General features: G+C 56.3%; 3 protein-coding genes across 3 annotated transcripts; all 3 read left to right on the top strand.

Moving 5' to 3' along the window:
* Positions 1-794, top strand: CkaCkLH20_02714 (uncharacterized protein; the record flags this gene model as incomplete). Its single annotated transcript, XM_038885433.1, has 2 exons — positions 1-388; positions 451-794. 2 exons carry the CDS (start codon positions 1-3, stop codon positions 792-794), a joined length of 732 nt encoding a protein of 243 aa, XP_038749364.1.
* A 491-nt stretch (positions 795-1,285) lies between these two features.
* Positions 1,286-3,714, top strand: CkaCkLH20_02713 (uncharacterized protein; the record flags this gene model as incomplete). The annotated part of the gene is made up of 6 exons (XM_038885432.1): positions 1,286-1,761; positions 1,892-2,123; positions 2,175-3,227; positions 3,308-3,467; positions 3,549-3,609; positions 3,657-3,714. The coding sequence occupies 6 exons, from the start codon at positions 1,286-1,288 to the stop codon at positions 3,712-3,714; spliced, it is 2,040 nt and encodes a 679-aa protein (XP_038749363.1).
* Positions 3,715-9,904: 6,190 nt separating this feature from the next.
* On the top strand, positions 9,905-12,103 carry CkaCkLH20_02712 (uncharacterized protein; the record flags this gene model as incomplete). The annotated part of the gene is made up of 2 exons (XM_038885431.1): positions 9,905-10,510; positions 10,592-12,103. The coding sequence occupies 2 exons, from the start codon at positions 9,905-9,907 to the stop codon at positions 12,101-12,103; spliced, it is 2,118 nt and encodes a 705-aa protein (XP_038749362.1).
* Positions 12,104-13,106: the final 1,003 nt, after the last annotated feature.

Below are 13,106 nucleotides of genomic sequence, written 5' to 3'. Positions count from 1 at the left end.
ATGGGCGGCGCATTATCCGCATCCCGATCCGCTCCCGCCAGCCCTCCTCAACGACAGTATTCCCGGGACGACGGTACTCACGATGAGACCGTTGGCATCATTTCCCGCGGCCCGGACCGCAACTACCAAAGCATGAACGCCACAACCCCGAACATCACGACGGCGACGGCACCCGAGCTACGGCCCCGTAAGACGATCCAGACGACACGGAGTCAGCTTCCACCGCAAGCTGAGGTAGACGAGGAAGACTATGACACGTTCGTGGCCCGGGAGGAGCGAGCAAGAGAGGCTCAGGTACGAGAGCCGTGGTACACAATCTTCCTGTCTAGCTTCCAGAGCATTGAGCTCGAGAACAAGGGAAGCGTAGCTCGAGATCACTTGGCACTAGGTTCGAGCATCCCCGGAGCGCACTTCACTTTGTGCAAACATTCGCTGACCGTGACCATGCAGAGCGAACCTTTCTCGCCTGGCTCCGTACGTCTCTTGCATTCGCCTCTATAGGCATTGCCGTAACCCAGCTTTTCCGCCTCAACTCATCCATATCCAACCCCGACTCGAGCAGCCATACACTGCGCCAACTTGGCAAGCCACTAGGCGCAACCTTCCTCGGCATCAGTATCCTCATTCTCTTCCTGGGCTATCAACGCTACTTCCGTGCCCAGCAGTGGGTCATGAAGGGCAAGTTCCCCGCGAGCAGAGGCACCATCATCATCGTGTCCATGGTAGCGTTTGCCCTCATGGCGGTCAGCTTGGTGGTCGTAATAGTAGTCGGTCCCACTGATACCGAGCGGTGAGCTGCTGGCGTGGTGAGATGTGTTTATACCATACTGGAATGCATATATACAGGTGAGGAGTAGTCTGTATATATATACGGCCAAGGGAGCTAGGAATGGTGGTCAAGCTTGCATTTAACATCTGTATCATATTATATACCTCGACGGCGTCACGTAGGAATGAGCATCTAATAATACAAATGCGCACAATCGAACTTTGAAGTCCGCGTCCCCTCCGTCCCCGATTCCCCATCAGCCTATCAGATGACGTCAAAGCAAAGCTGTACCTCACATGTGGGCCTACCTTAAACAGAACCACTTACAACTCACAAACATCTCGACTACATCCCAACTCACTTACACACAACCAGAACACTCACCACAACTCAATCGAGACGCAGCTTCGTCTTTTTCCACCGTCCCCAGAGCCACGGACGCAAAAGGGAGCAAGGCACCGAGTCACAGGCACCAACGAGTCACATATCACAAACACCCACACACGACGGGAAAAAATGGCGCCAAGCTCATCAGAACCCCTCTCGGTCCAATCCTTCGCAAACACCCAGCTGTCTCTGCTCTCCGCGGAGCTCGCGGCCGAGATCGCCGAGTCCTCGGCCCTGGTCGCCCTGCACTCCCCGACCGCCCTCCAGCGCGCGGGCCTCGCGCTCTCCAACCTCGTCGTCGGCGCCCGCCGGACCGGCCTCGGCGGCCGCACCGTCATCGAGCTCAACCCCGACCCGGCCGTCTCCTCGGAGCTGCCCGAGCACGGGCTCCGGCCGGGGGACATCGTGCTCGTCGCCGAGCAGCCCGCGGGCAACGCCAAGAAGAGGGAGGTCAAGGAGCTCGAGAGCAAGGGCGCGAGGGGCGTGGTCACGAGGGTGCGGAACGAGAGCGTCGGTGTCGCCGTCGACGAGGGCAAGGGGGAGGAGAGGGAGTTCAACGGGCGGGTGTGGATTGTCAAGGTTGCGGATGATGTCACGTACCGCAGGTGAGTCGAAGGTCTGCTATGGAAGAGGACGAAGCTTGGATGAGTCTCCGCGGGGGCTGTGAAAGGCGACTGCCAAGGCGAACCAGGTTCTCGCAGAAGCTTGTTGCCAGGAGGGCGCTGACGCACACAGAATGAACCAAACCATGGAGAAGCTCGAGAAGATGACCGAGGGCGAGTACACCGCCTTCATGCGCGTGCTGTTCGGCCTCTCGAGCCCGACGCCTGTGCCGTCCGATCTGGCAACCGATCAGGACCTGTCCAAGATCCAGTGGATTGACCCGTCACTGAACGACTCTCAAAAAGACGCCATCCGCTTCGCCCTGGCATCTAGAGAAGTTGCTCTCATTCACGGGCCGCCCGGTGTTAGCGTGCCTCAGATCTCATCATGAATGACGACTGACTGGAATTCACAGACTGGCAAGACGCACACCCTCATCGAGCTCATTCTCCAGATGATCAAGCTTGACCTGCGCATTCTCGTTTGCGGACCATCCAACATCTCCGTCGACAACATCGTCGAACGTCTCGCACCGCACAAGATTCCCATCCTTCGCCTGGGCCACCCAGCTCGTCTCCTGCCGAGCGTCGTCGCCCACTCGCTCGACGTGCTCACCCAGACCTCCGAAGCGGGCGCCATTGTCAAAGACGTCCGCGCCGAGATGGACGCCAAGCAGGCCTCGATCAAGAAGACTCGCAACGGACGCGAGCGCCGCCAGATCTATGGCGAGCTGAAAGAGCTTCGGAAGGAGTACCGTGAGCGAGAGCGGCGGTGTGTCAGTGACCTCGTGCGTGAGAGCAAGGTCGTCCTCGCGACGCTCCACGGCGCGGGCGGTCACCAGCTCCGGGACCAGCAGTTCGACGTCGTCATCATCGACGAGGCCAGCCAGGCCCTCGAGGCACAGTGCTGGGTGCCCCTTTTGTCGGCAAAGAAGGCTGTCTGCGCGGGTGATCATCTGCAGTTGCCGCCGACCATCAAGTCACTCAACTCCAAGGTGAAGAAGGCGCCGGCTGAGGGCGGCGAGAAGCAGATCAAGGGGATGACGTTGGAAACGACCTTGTTTGACAGACTGCTCGCCCTGCATGGGTCATCCATCAAAAGGATGCTTACCACGCAGTACCGCATGCATGAGAAGATCATGAGGTTCCCTTCGGACGAGCTCTATGAGGGGAGACTCATGGCCGCAGAGGCAGTCAAGGAACGTCTCCTGAAGGACCTCCCATACGAGGTCGCGGACACGGAAGACACCAACGAGCCGCTCGTCTTCATTGACACGCAAGGCGGCGATTACCCGGAAAAGAGCGAAGATGACGACAAAGATGCCGTCAAGAAGGCCAAGTTCAGCCTCCACGGCGAGAGCAAAAGCAATGATATGGAGGCAGCCCTTGTGCGGCAGCACGCGCAGAGCTTGGTTGACGCTGGGGTCAAGCCGGAGGACATCGCCGTGGTCACCCCGTATAACGCTCAGGTAGGTCCTGTCCATACAACTCGCAAAGGCTTGAGCCGCCGCAAGGCACGGCATGAATGCTGACATCGGATGAACCGAAGCTCGCGATCCTCGCGCCCCTGAAAGAGCAGTTCCCGGGCATCGAGCTAGGCAGCGTGGACGGCTTCCAGGGCCGCGAAAAGGAGGCCGTCATAGTCAGCCTTGTACGGAGCAACACCGAAGGAGAAGTAGGGTTCCTAGGCGAGAAGCGCCGACTGAATGGTAAGCTCTGGAGTCCAGACTTTGTCTGGGAAGATCCCAGCAGGGCCGACATTGTTGCGCATGAATGTTAATGCGCTCTAGTGGCGATGACGCGACCCAAACGCTCACTGACGGTGATCGGTGATTCGGAGACAGTCAAGAGGTGAGTCCGTTTGAGAAGTTCCTTATTTCCGTTCCTCGTTCTGTCAGGCTTGGATCTGCCGGCGCGGCGAACCACTGCACAGATGTCGTCCTGAGACACTGCTGAGCCGCACCAAACGCCCGAAATCTCGGGCCTGTTTCTTCTTTTTGCTGACATGTTGCGTCACACGAACAGAGGCAGCACGTTCCTCAAGAGATGGATGGACTTCCTCGAAGAGAATGCCGATCTGCGTTATCCAGACTTGTCAACTCTTCAGGGGTCCTGATGCCAATTTGGGACGGTGATGGGTGGTGGCTGAAGCATATTCCATCTCTATGCAGGCGGCCTTCAATATGAATCTTTATGCGACGAAAGTGTACTCGGCGCAAAAGACCAGACGATCTGAAAAAAAACCGACGAACCGGCTTCCTCGGTGTTCGTGAACCGCCTGGAAGGGCCGTGAACGAGCTGGGATGGCTTCTTATGCGCAACGATGCCCTGGTTCCCCAACGCGTCCGAAAAGGGAATAGGCATGTTGCATGCAGAGAAAAAGCGCGGCGTATCGTAGAATTTACACAGAAGGCCGCCAACGATGCCCCGTCCATGACCAACTGGGGTTCACGGGGGTGGGAGTGTCCGTTGACGCAAGTTGATAGGCACCGGGGCCTGGGTTCTTCGCGCAGACCGAAGAAAGAGACCAGAAAGCGTGGATGGAGCACAGATGACAGCCGTCACTGATCAGACGAAGCACCCATGTCCTGTATGTTTCAGGTTACTTTCAAAGTCTGTGCCATCCTTGCGCGCGTGGCCAGACCCGCCAAATTCTCCTACCGAGGACGAGGGGGACCGGGGTTGCTTCACTTGACCGCGTTTTCGCTGCTTTCTGACCAGTTTGTGCGCGAGATTTTGCGACCTTGTCGGGGCTGTGGAAGGACTTTGTCCAAACCCGAGTCCTGCGGCTGACACCGAGTTTGCGAAGATTGTCACGAAGAGATACTTTGGTGACTTCCTGGCGCAAGATATCATCATTCCTCGTTGGGGCCTCTCACAGACTTTCACTTGATGCAAGTCCCGCTGCAGAGGCGAAACAGTGGGTAAGCAGTCGAACACCTCCTCGTATCTGCCTGATTGTTTGTTGATGTCGCGATGTCGTGCAGTGACCAGTGCGTCTTTCGTGTTTGTTATCAACATCTTACACCAACCACATGAGCGCGGTTGAAGCCCGACAACGTCAGTCGGGTTATTCGCCGCCGACTAGTCGCGCATGTCGCATTAGGAGGCTGTCTTCTTCGTGGTACGCCGGGACAGCTTGACAACCAGCTGACAATAAGATTGAAGGCTAATGCGATGCCAATCCGTGTTGTCGAGTCGGGCGGGCTGGAGCGAAACCTGAAGCGTTCTCACATACTCTCCCTCCAGTGATGCTTCCCGGGAGCTCGGGACGTCTCCTTCATTTCAAGACAAACCCATTTCCGGAGCCGTGAACCCCCAATTGGATATGTGTCCCGATGAACAGAATAGCAACGGCGAGTAATGAGAGCGCCAGGGTATGTCAAGGCATTGCTTGAAGTTGCCGGCCGCACCGCGCCCATCTTATGCTCGATCACTTATGCCGCTGGCGTCGCCCAGCAGTGGTTGACGGGAGATCATAAGTCGGCTGCCTCGCTATATGATGCTCCGCTGGGACCCCACCCGGCGAGCCGATCAAACCGTGACCGGACGCGCGACGAGAATTCGTGTTGGGTCGAGGTTGTATTGGGTGCCGCGGTGACCAAGAAAGAGCGTGTACGTGACCTCCTAGCTGCAGGAATAAGTACTGCATCATGTCGTCCGCGATGACACGGTACGGCGGCTGGTGAGTGGTAGAATCGTGCCATTCGTGCATGCAAGTCCTGGAGATGGCTGGCCGGCGTGCCAATGTAGCCAGCAATAGGCCGCCACCATAGTCTACCCAAGAAACACAGCAGGGTATCGTAGACAAATGAGCGCTGATTTGCAGTAGCTCTGCAATGTGGCATTCCAGTAATCGCAGCCAGAGGACGTTCGCGAGTCAGATGCTGGTTGAGTAAGCCGGTATGGACCGATACGCAGGACCTATTGTCTCTTCAATACGGGCCGCGAGGTGGTCGACGAGTGACCGCCGAATGTGGCCTAGGTACTTTGAAGACAATCAGACAATGGTCGTTGGACGTGGGCCCTGCAGGCCATGTGGTGTTTTAGCCTCTTGGTTCTGCGATGTGGGGTTGGACCTCCACGCTAGTAGGTGTCTTTTTTCCCCTTCGCGAAGCTGTACGGATACACAGGGGTGGTTCAGGAGCGTGGTCGTCAGAGGCTTTTGCTCGAAGGGTCGAAGGTGAGAAGTAGTGAGCGGATTGCTGTCGTCGAGCCAGACGCAGACGCGCAAAGGCTCTCTTCTGCAGGACGCAGCTGCAGCATCCGGGGGGCAGCTGCGGTGTTCCAAGAATAAAGTACTCTGTAGCGCAGAATGGTGAATGCAAGAGGACGTGGCATGTGGTTGCAGCGATCCAGGAGAGGAATGCTCCGTTGCAATCTGCGGCTCCTGGACGTGTTGCGATTCGTCCGTGACGTGAGCGATCACATCTCTCTAGCATAGGTGAAGAGCTAGTTCTAGCGCCATCATCAAGACGACGAGTGGTTGGAGAACCGCCCGCCAGTTCAAGCCGTCGTTGGCGACATTGAGTGTCAGTTTCGATAGCGGCGGCAGTGGCAGTGACGGAGGAAATGTCGGCCACAAACGAGATAGCGTAAACGGCCAAACAGACAGGAGAGGCTAGTGCCAATGAGTAGAGGATGCCTCAAATCTGGCAGTCGGTTTGCCGGATTGATGGCTGCTTCCTATTGGGGCAAAGCAGGCGTTTATCAAGCGTGGGTTTCTCTGTCGCGGCGCGATATCGAACGACTAGCTGTCTTGGATGGTGGCATTTGGAACGCCATGTCGGATAAAGATGCCAACCCCCTTTCTTCAGTTTCTGCCTACTCTGTACTCCGTAGGTCGATCGGCTGCCGCGTCTGTCGTAGGTGAGGTATTCAGGGTGTTGCCGCCATGGACAGGATGAGGATGGCTTTGACCTCGACTGTTGACATGATGAGCGACTGGGGTGCAAGCTGAGACTGAGACTGGTGATGGCTGGCTGGTGGCTTTTGGCGATTCGGACCGGGATTTGAAGGCGGCCAAGAACCGGGTTGAATGGTGTGGTTGAAATCGAAATCTATCCGTAGAGTGGTAACAACAGTGCGGTGGTAGCATTCGCGAACCCACACTCCGCAAATGCTCCCTCGGAAGGTGTTTGCTCTTGGAAGATATTCGTATCGCGATGGTGCCCGGTGGGTGTGAAGTCGACACGGACACGGGCCACCACTAACTATTGCGGGATGGGATGAGCAGCGGGAGCACCTTCCCTTAGGAAAGAGGATCAGAAAAAAGGAAGGAAAGAAGACTGAAACAAAGCCCCGAATTCGGCAAGGCGTCGGAATCGGACCAGCAGACCGGATTGGATTGGATCCGGGAGGAGCAGGGGAAGGGGAGAGCACAGGTGGATTGGCAGCAGAAAATGGTCACTGGAGTCGACTCGTCGAGTCTGGAGTCTGGACAGAACAAGACATTGAATCGTTGACAGTCGAGTCACCCCACCCGGACTCCTCATCTTACAGCTGTCACTGCAGGTGAGTCGTGCAGTGGAGTTGCAGTTGGCTGAAAAGACGAGGCCCGTGGATCGCAATGACTTATTTTGGGCAAGTTTGAGTGTTTTGGCTTGAGGCTCTGACACGAACGGTTGTGGAATTTCCGGGCCAAGAAGATGAGTGAGAGCATCTGACTTGAACACTTTTCACTGACGATGCCTATGTACCATATATCTGACTTTTGGCTAGGTGGATAAGGTAATTGAGTGCAGACTCTTAATTATCTCGCATCTAGTGTATCCGTACTGAAGTACGTAGCACAACTTTAACTCTCCGTGCCTCGGCCCCCAAATCTAACCACTTTCATCCGCCTCACCGAATACCACACACCATTTGGTTGGTTCCCTTGATCGACGGCCTTAGCCTCGATGGTTGATACAGGCACACGATAGTATCAACTGCATACCGCTTGCCCACATTCCTTTCATCCCTCACGTTGCTCACACGCCGCCATGGACAAACTTGATCTCAAACAGGACCCAATTCAGTCGCTGAGTAGAGAGCTGGCTACTGGCTACCTCGAACAATGAGAGGATGTAGACGCGTTCCTGTCACTCAATTCATTCTTGACCACAGACCTTCCCTCAACTCCTGGCTCTTGCAGCCATCCAGTGTTTCGCCCGCGTGCCTTGCGGTACTGCGTATGCTCACCTCACAGGCGGCTTACCTTGGACGGGTAAAGACACCGAGCCCAAGCGGTGGAGGGGTCCCGTCACCGACAACCTTGGAAGCCGCCTTCTGTCCTTCTGTTCATGTTCCTAGCGCGGCAACGGCAACGGCACGCCACACAGAAAACCTGCGCAACTCGCAACTCGCATCTCGCAGTTCGCTCTCACTTCACCCAACACGTCTTGAACCGCCTCGGTCAGGGGTCCGGGGGCTCGTCTCGTTCCTTGGCTTTACCCCACCGTCAGGGACGACCCAAGCACTGGCCCTCAAACCAGGGTCATCCCCCGACGCAGGAGCCAAGGACCTGAGGATACCTGACTTTTGCCAATGGAAATGAGAATTGGACCTCCACTGAGATTTGAGATGGAAGGAATGGTTCTGTCCCTTCCCTGCCTCCATTGTCTTTGACGACATCCATCCAGTGTCCCGTCCGACCTTTCCTGCCGGTCCACTGCCACTCGCTGCCTGCCACCTTGACTTTTCTCGTAGGTCCCGTCTTGCTGTGTCCTGATATGGGCCTGTTCTTACCTGTCCAGTCCATTCCAGGGACCATTCACTGTATCCTAGACACGTTATATGCACCATCGACGCCGTTCCAATGGTCCGTATCCTCTTTAGTCGCGCATGCGTGCTTGTTTCATCCCACTAGCAATCTGCATCTCCTCTGCCTCTGCCTCTGCCTGCCTCCGCCTCTTCCTTTACCCATCCGCAACATACGGATACCCATCCAAAGTGACAAAGTCTGCCGCGTCCTCCGTCCCCTCCAGTCCCGTCCCCGTCCCGTCTTCTCTTGTACGAAATGTTGCTCGCGGCCCTTGCCTGCCCTCCCCTGTCCATGCCGTGCTGTACCTCGTGAGCCACCTTACAGACACCACTCTACCATGTACCGCATCTACCTACCTTGCTTTGGACGGATACCTTGTCTCGTACACACGATACCGCACCCTTCCTACAGCACCTTGCCATTTACATGCCATTGCTTTCCCTTTTCTCTCACCCTCCCTCTCTTTTTTATTCTTTGTTTCTTTTTCCTTCCCGGTGCCGCCCCGTCTGCTGTTGGAGAGACACAGATATTCCTCCCGACTGCAGCCCCCAACCTTTCGCTTCTTCCTCTTTCGAGGTCACCTGCTTCAGGTACTACCGCTACCTCGCTCCACGTTCCTTGCACCTTTTCATCGATACTTGCCCTCACCTATTGTATAATTCAGCCTTCTCCCCTCCCCCCATCCCATCCCATCCCATCCCATCTCGCCCTACTCCCTTCTTCCCGCTCCGCGAACCTCGATCCTGCCAACGACACTGCTTTAGCGGCACGCTACCGCCCGTCCTAATCAACGTGCTCCTCTCCTCCGGCCGCCTCGTCAGCCTGTCGCAAAGCTGTCCGGGTCCTCCTTTGATACATGACGCATGTGCTGCTGGGGTCCCCCCTTCTTAGTGCCATAACGTCTTCCCCAATCCTCGATCCCCTCGCCCATTCTTCTCCTTTACTCGCCTCCCTCCTCGTGCCTTGATCACCCAGCCCGACCTCCCTCCGTCGACATCTTGCGCCGCCGCGCCTGTCGCCGGCCATTGCCACCTCCCCAATCCCCGACAAGCCCACACGACGGGCGGCATTGCTGGCCATATGCACCATGAATCAGACTTCAGCATAGATCACAACCTGGCCTAGACTCCGGGCGCCCGATCAAGATTCCCAGACTCACCTGTCTGGCTGGATATCCTAGGCGAACCGTCACGGCACGGAACCGGACATCACCCGCTCTCTTGGGCCTCACCAGCATTGCCTCCGCCCCTCTCGGTCATTTCTCTCAAAAGCACTACTCCATGGCTTATACTGGACGACAACCATATACACCACCCCTCCTCCGTCGTCCTGCCACACGCTCGTTCTAGCCTCTAGCCTTACGAGCCGCAACATCATTCCTAGGTCAACTTCAACTCAGCCATGGGCCTTTTCAAGTCGGCCAACCCCCCTGCCCCTCCCAACAACCGGTCTATGACGGGCCAGTCTATTCGCGGCAAAATATCAGGCCCGATTCCCATACCAAATCCCGTCGACGACGAATTTCCCATGCGCAACCCGGGCACCGGAATCGCTACGCCGGTCACTGCCGGCGATATGAGAGAGCAGCAGATGAATCCCCCGCAAGCCGACCCCGTGGCCGGCTCGACTGTCTCAGTCCCCCATCCCGAAGTCTCACAGGTTCCGAGAACCGATTCGGTCGCCGTCCCTCCTGGAACCGGCTCTACTTCTGGATCCTCTCCAACATCCGCTACCCATACCCACACCAACTCGCCTCAGTCGCAAAGAAGGACGAACATGTCAAGCAATCTGAGGTATTCTGCCGTCAGCGCATCGTCTGAACAGACGGGCGCGAGCAAGGACAGGCCACAGCGCAAAAAGTCAACTTTGCGCGGTGCACTGGGAAAGCTGTTCGGACGCAAAAAGAAGAATGGTAGCCAGGGTTCTTACGATTCGCAGCGCGTATCGACTTACAACCCCACGACCCAGACCCAGACCCAGACCCAGACCCAGAACCTACACAAGAGCGTGAGTTTCGGCAGCGGCTGTCCCCGTGCCAATACTTTCTTTTTCACCTCGTAGAGTTTGCGGCTGATAGATGAATAACAGGACCCTTCCGCGTTAAACCGAGCCAAGGAATCCGAACCAAAGCGATCGGCGTCCCTGCCGATCACCGAGTACGACAGAGCACTGAGGTCTCACTCCATCGGCCCCCAGGACATCACTACCATCGAAAGCGTGCGCAACTCACTCAACATCGACCCGGCGCAGTCCAGCCGCAAGCGAGCAGCAACCTCTACCATTAGCCAAATTTACTCGGCCCCGTTTAGGCGCGAGGGCGAATTGGCAGGTCTCTCGCCACGTCCTGCGAGCACCCATGTACGCGGAAGTCGACTCTTCCATTCTGACGATGACGACCCCGAAGAAATCGGGCGCGCGATTACAAGCGACGTTGGTCACAAGCGACGATCCAGAAGCCTAAGTGGACTCAATAATCCGGAGGTACGGGCGGATCTTCGGCGACGAAGCGACGAGATCCGCTACTGGCGACAAAGCTACGATCAAGGCTTCGGTGCTTCTCCCGCCTCAACATATCCTCCTGATCACGAAAATCAGTTCGCAGGGATTGCACCGATGGATATGCCTGAATCTCCGGTGTCTCCGATAGAGCAAGCGCAGACACCCATTCATACGCCGCCGCAGCCGTTTTCTTTTGGCAATCTAACTCATATGAATGTCATGGCGGGTATGAAGATTACCCAAGCAGCCAGCATCGAGACACGGATTGAGACATTGGAGAGCAGAATGCAACGAATGGAGGATGTTGTCACCCAGTTGTGCAACTCGGTACCTGGCTTCCAGGTTCAAGTCAACCAGCCAGTCCGGCCTGCGCCGCCTGTGCCCGGGTCCAACCCATCGCAGTCAAGCACTGCCACGAACCCCGTTATTCAGCAGGTTGCACGCCAGAGCGCACCAAGCTCCAGGTACAGCAACTCGGCACAATCGAACACCTCTTTCGGTGAAGCTCCCACATACGTTGGATCCCTTCATATTCCCACCGGAATGAACCGACCCACTTCGAACTCGACCATTCGTGGCGTCACCAGCTTGCCAGCCATGCCTCGGACAGACGCTGGCCGCACTACAGAAACGTTTACAGCAGATCATTACACGATGCTTTTGGCACTTCTCGAGACGGAGAGGTCCTCTAGACAGGCCCTTGAGTCTCAGGTAAAGAAGTTGACCAGACGCATCAACATGATTTCCGGGCCAACTGGCCAGGGCCGCATGTCTCTGCAGATGGAACCTCCTCCAACAGCCAAGTCCTTTGGCAGCGTCTCCGCTTTTGACCACGATTCATCAGATGAGGAGGATGCGGCTACCAGGAACCGTCGTTACTTGGCCGAAGATTCCGGCGTGGGAACTGGGGTCGGAGACGACGACTCCTACTCAGAGGTCTTTGCTACGCCGAGAGAGGAGCAGCCGCACAGTTACGGGGCTTTTGGGGAGGAACTGCACGAGGACGACGAAGATCCCGTACGCAAAAAGGCAGCGAGGACACTGTCACTCAGCCAGATGACGTTGGGAAAGAAATCGTCCAGGACGGGAGTACGAAGTTGATGCAGTCGGCGATTGTCTGTTGCGAAGTTTTCTTTTTGAGGTTTCTCACTATACCCCGGGAGACGTCCTCCCATTCACGAGACGACGACGGCGGTTCTTTTCTCGGCAGCTGTTGAGTTGAAGACTCGCTCGTCTTGGCGATCCGGCACTGATACGTCCCTGGAGTTTCTGACGGAATCAGCATTGTTACGGCAGCGAATTCTTCTTTTTGCATTAATCTTTTCTTTTTCTTTTTTCGCTCTTGTATATGACTACCCATTTCCGTTCTTGACGAAGTAAGTTGGAACAGTCTTGATGGGATACTTCCCTATGACGAGGATTTCTTTTTCTTTGGGTTTCATTTCGTTTCTGAGCATTCGGCCATCTCGGCAGGAATGAAGGCCTGCAAAATTCGTCAGCCGGCAGTGCCACGCGCATCATCATTTCCAAGCGTCCATGGAATAGCGAGAGCGTCGCAAGTTTCGCGTGCGGTGGAGGCGCCAAATTGTGGTCCCGTATCTACATACGGCCTGACATCTCGGTGCCTGGTGAGAGGATGTAGCATAATAGCTAGATAGCGTCGCCTTTGGGTGTGCGCGTGTGCAATACCCAAAACAATTCATGGTACCCAGCTTTCGTTCTCGCTGATCAACAACGTCGATACTCGTACAGGGCCCTGTCGTGCCCGTCAATCCTTTGAGCGAAGCCACATGGCAACCATTCGCTATGTTCACCGGGAGGTTGTGCGCCCCTCGCCCTAGTAACGAAACAGACAGCGGGCCGAAAAGACAAGGCCAGGGACAAGGCTGCCCAGTGCCAATCTCCGGGTTGTCATCTCGGGAAAAGGACCAGAACGTTTCGAGAACCATTCTCGGTCCCGGCCACCCATCATGTCAGCCTGCCTTTGGGGATGGGGAACGGGGAAACCCAGCAGGGCTATTTCGTCGTTTAGTACGTCCGCTCCACCCTGTCGGGTCCGTTCAGGTTACCGTTGTCTTCCGAGTCCGCCGAAGAAAATCGGAAG

Source organism: Colletotrichum karsti (genome assembly GCF_011947395.1).
Source record: "Colletotrichum karsti strain CkLH20 chromosome Unknown Scaffold6, whole genome shotgun sequence".
Lineage (NCBI taxonomy): Eukaryota > Fungi > Ascomycota > Sordariomycetes > Glomerellales > Glomerellaceae > Colletotrichum > Colletotrichum karsti.
The sequence above is the reverse complement of the archived record's forward strand: the minus strand, read 5'-3'. Positions and strand labels throughout refer to the sequence as shown.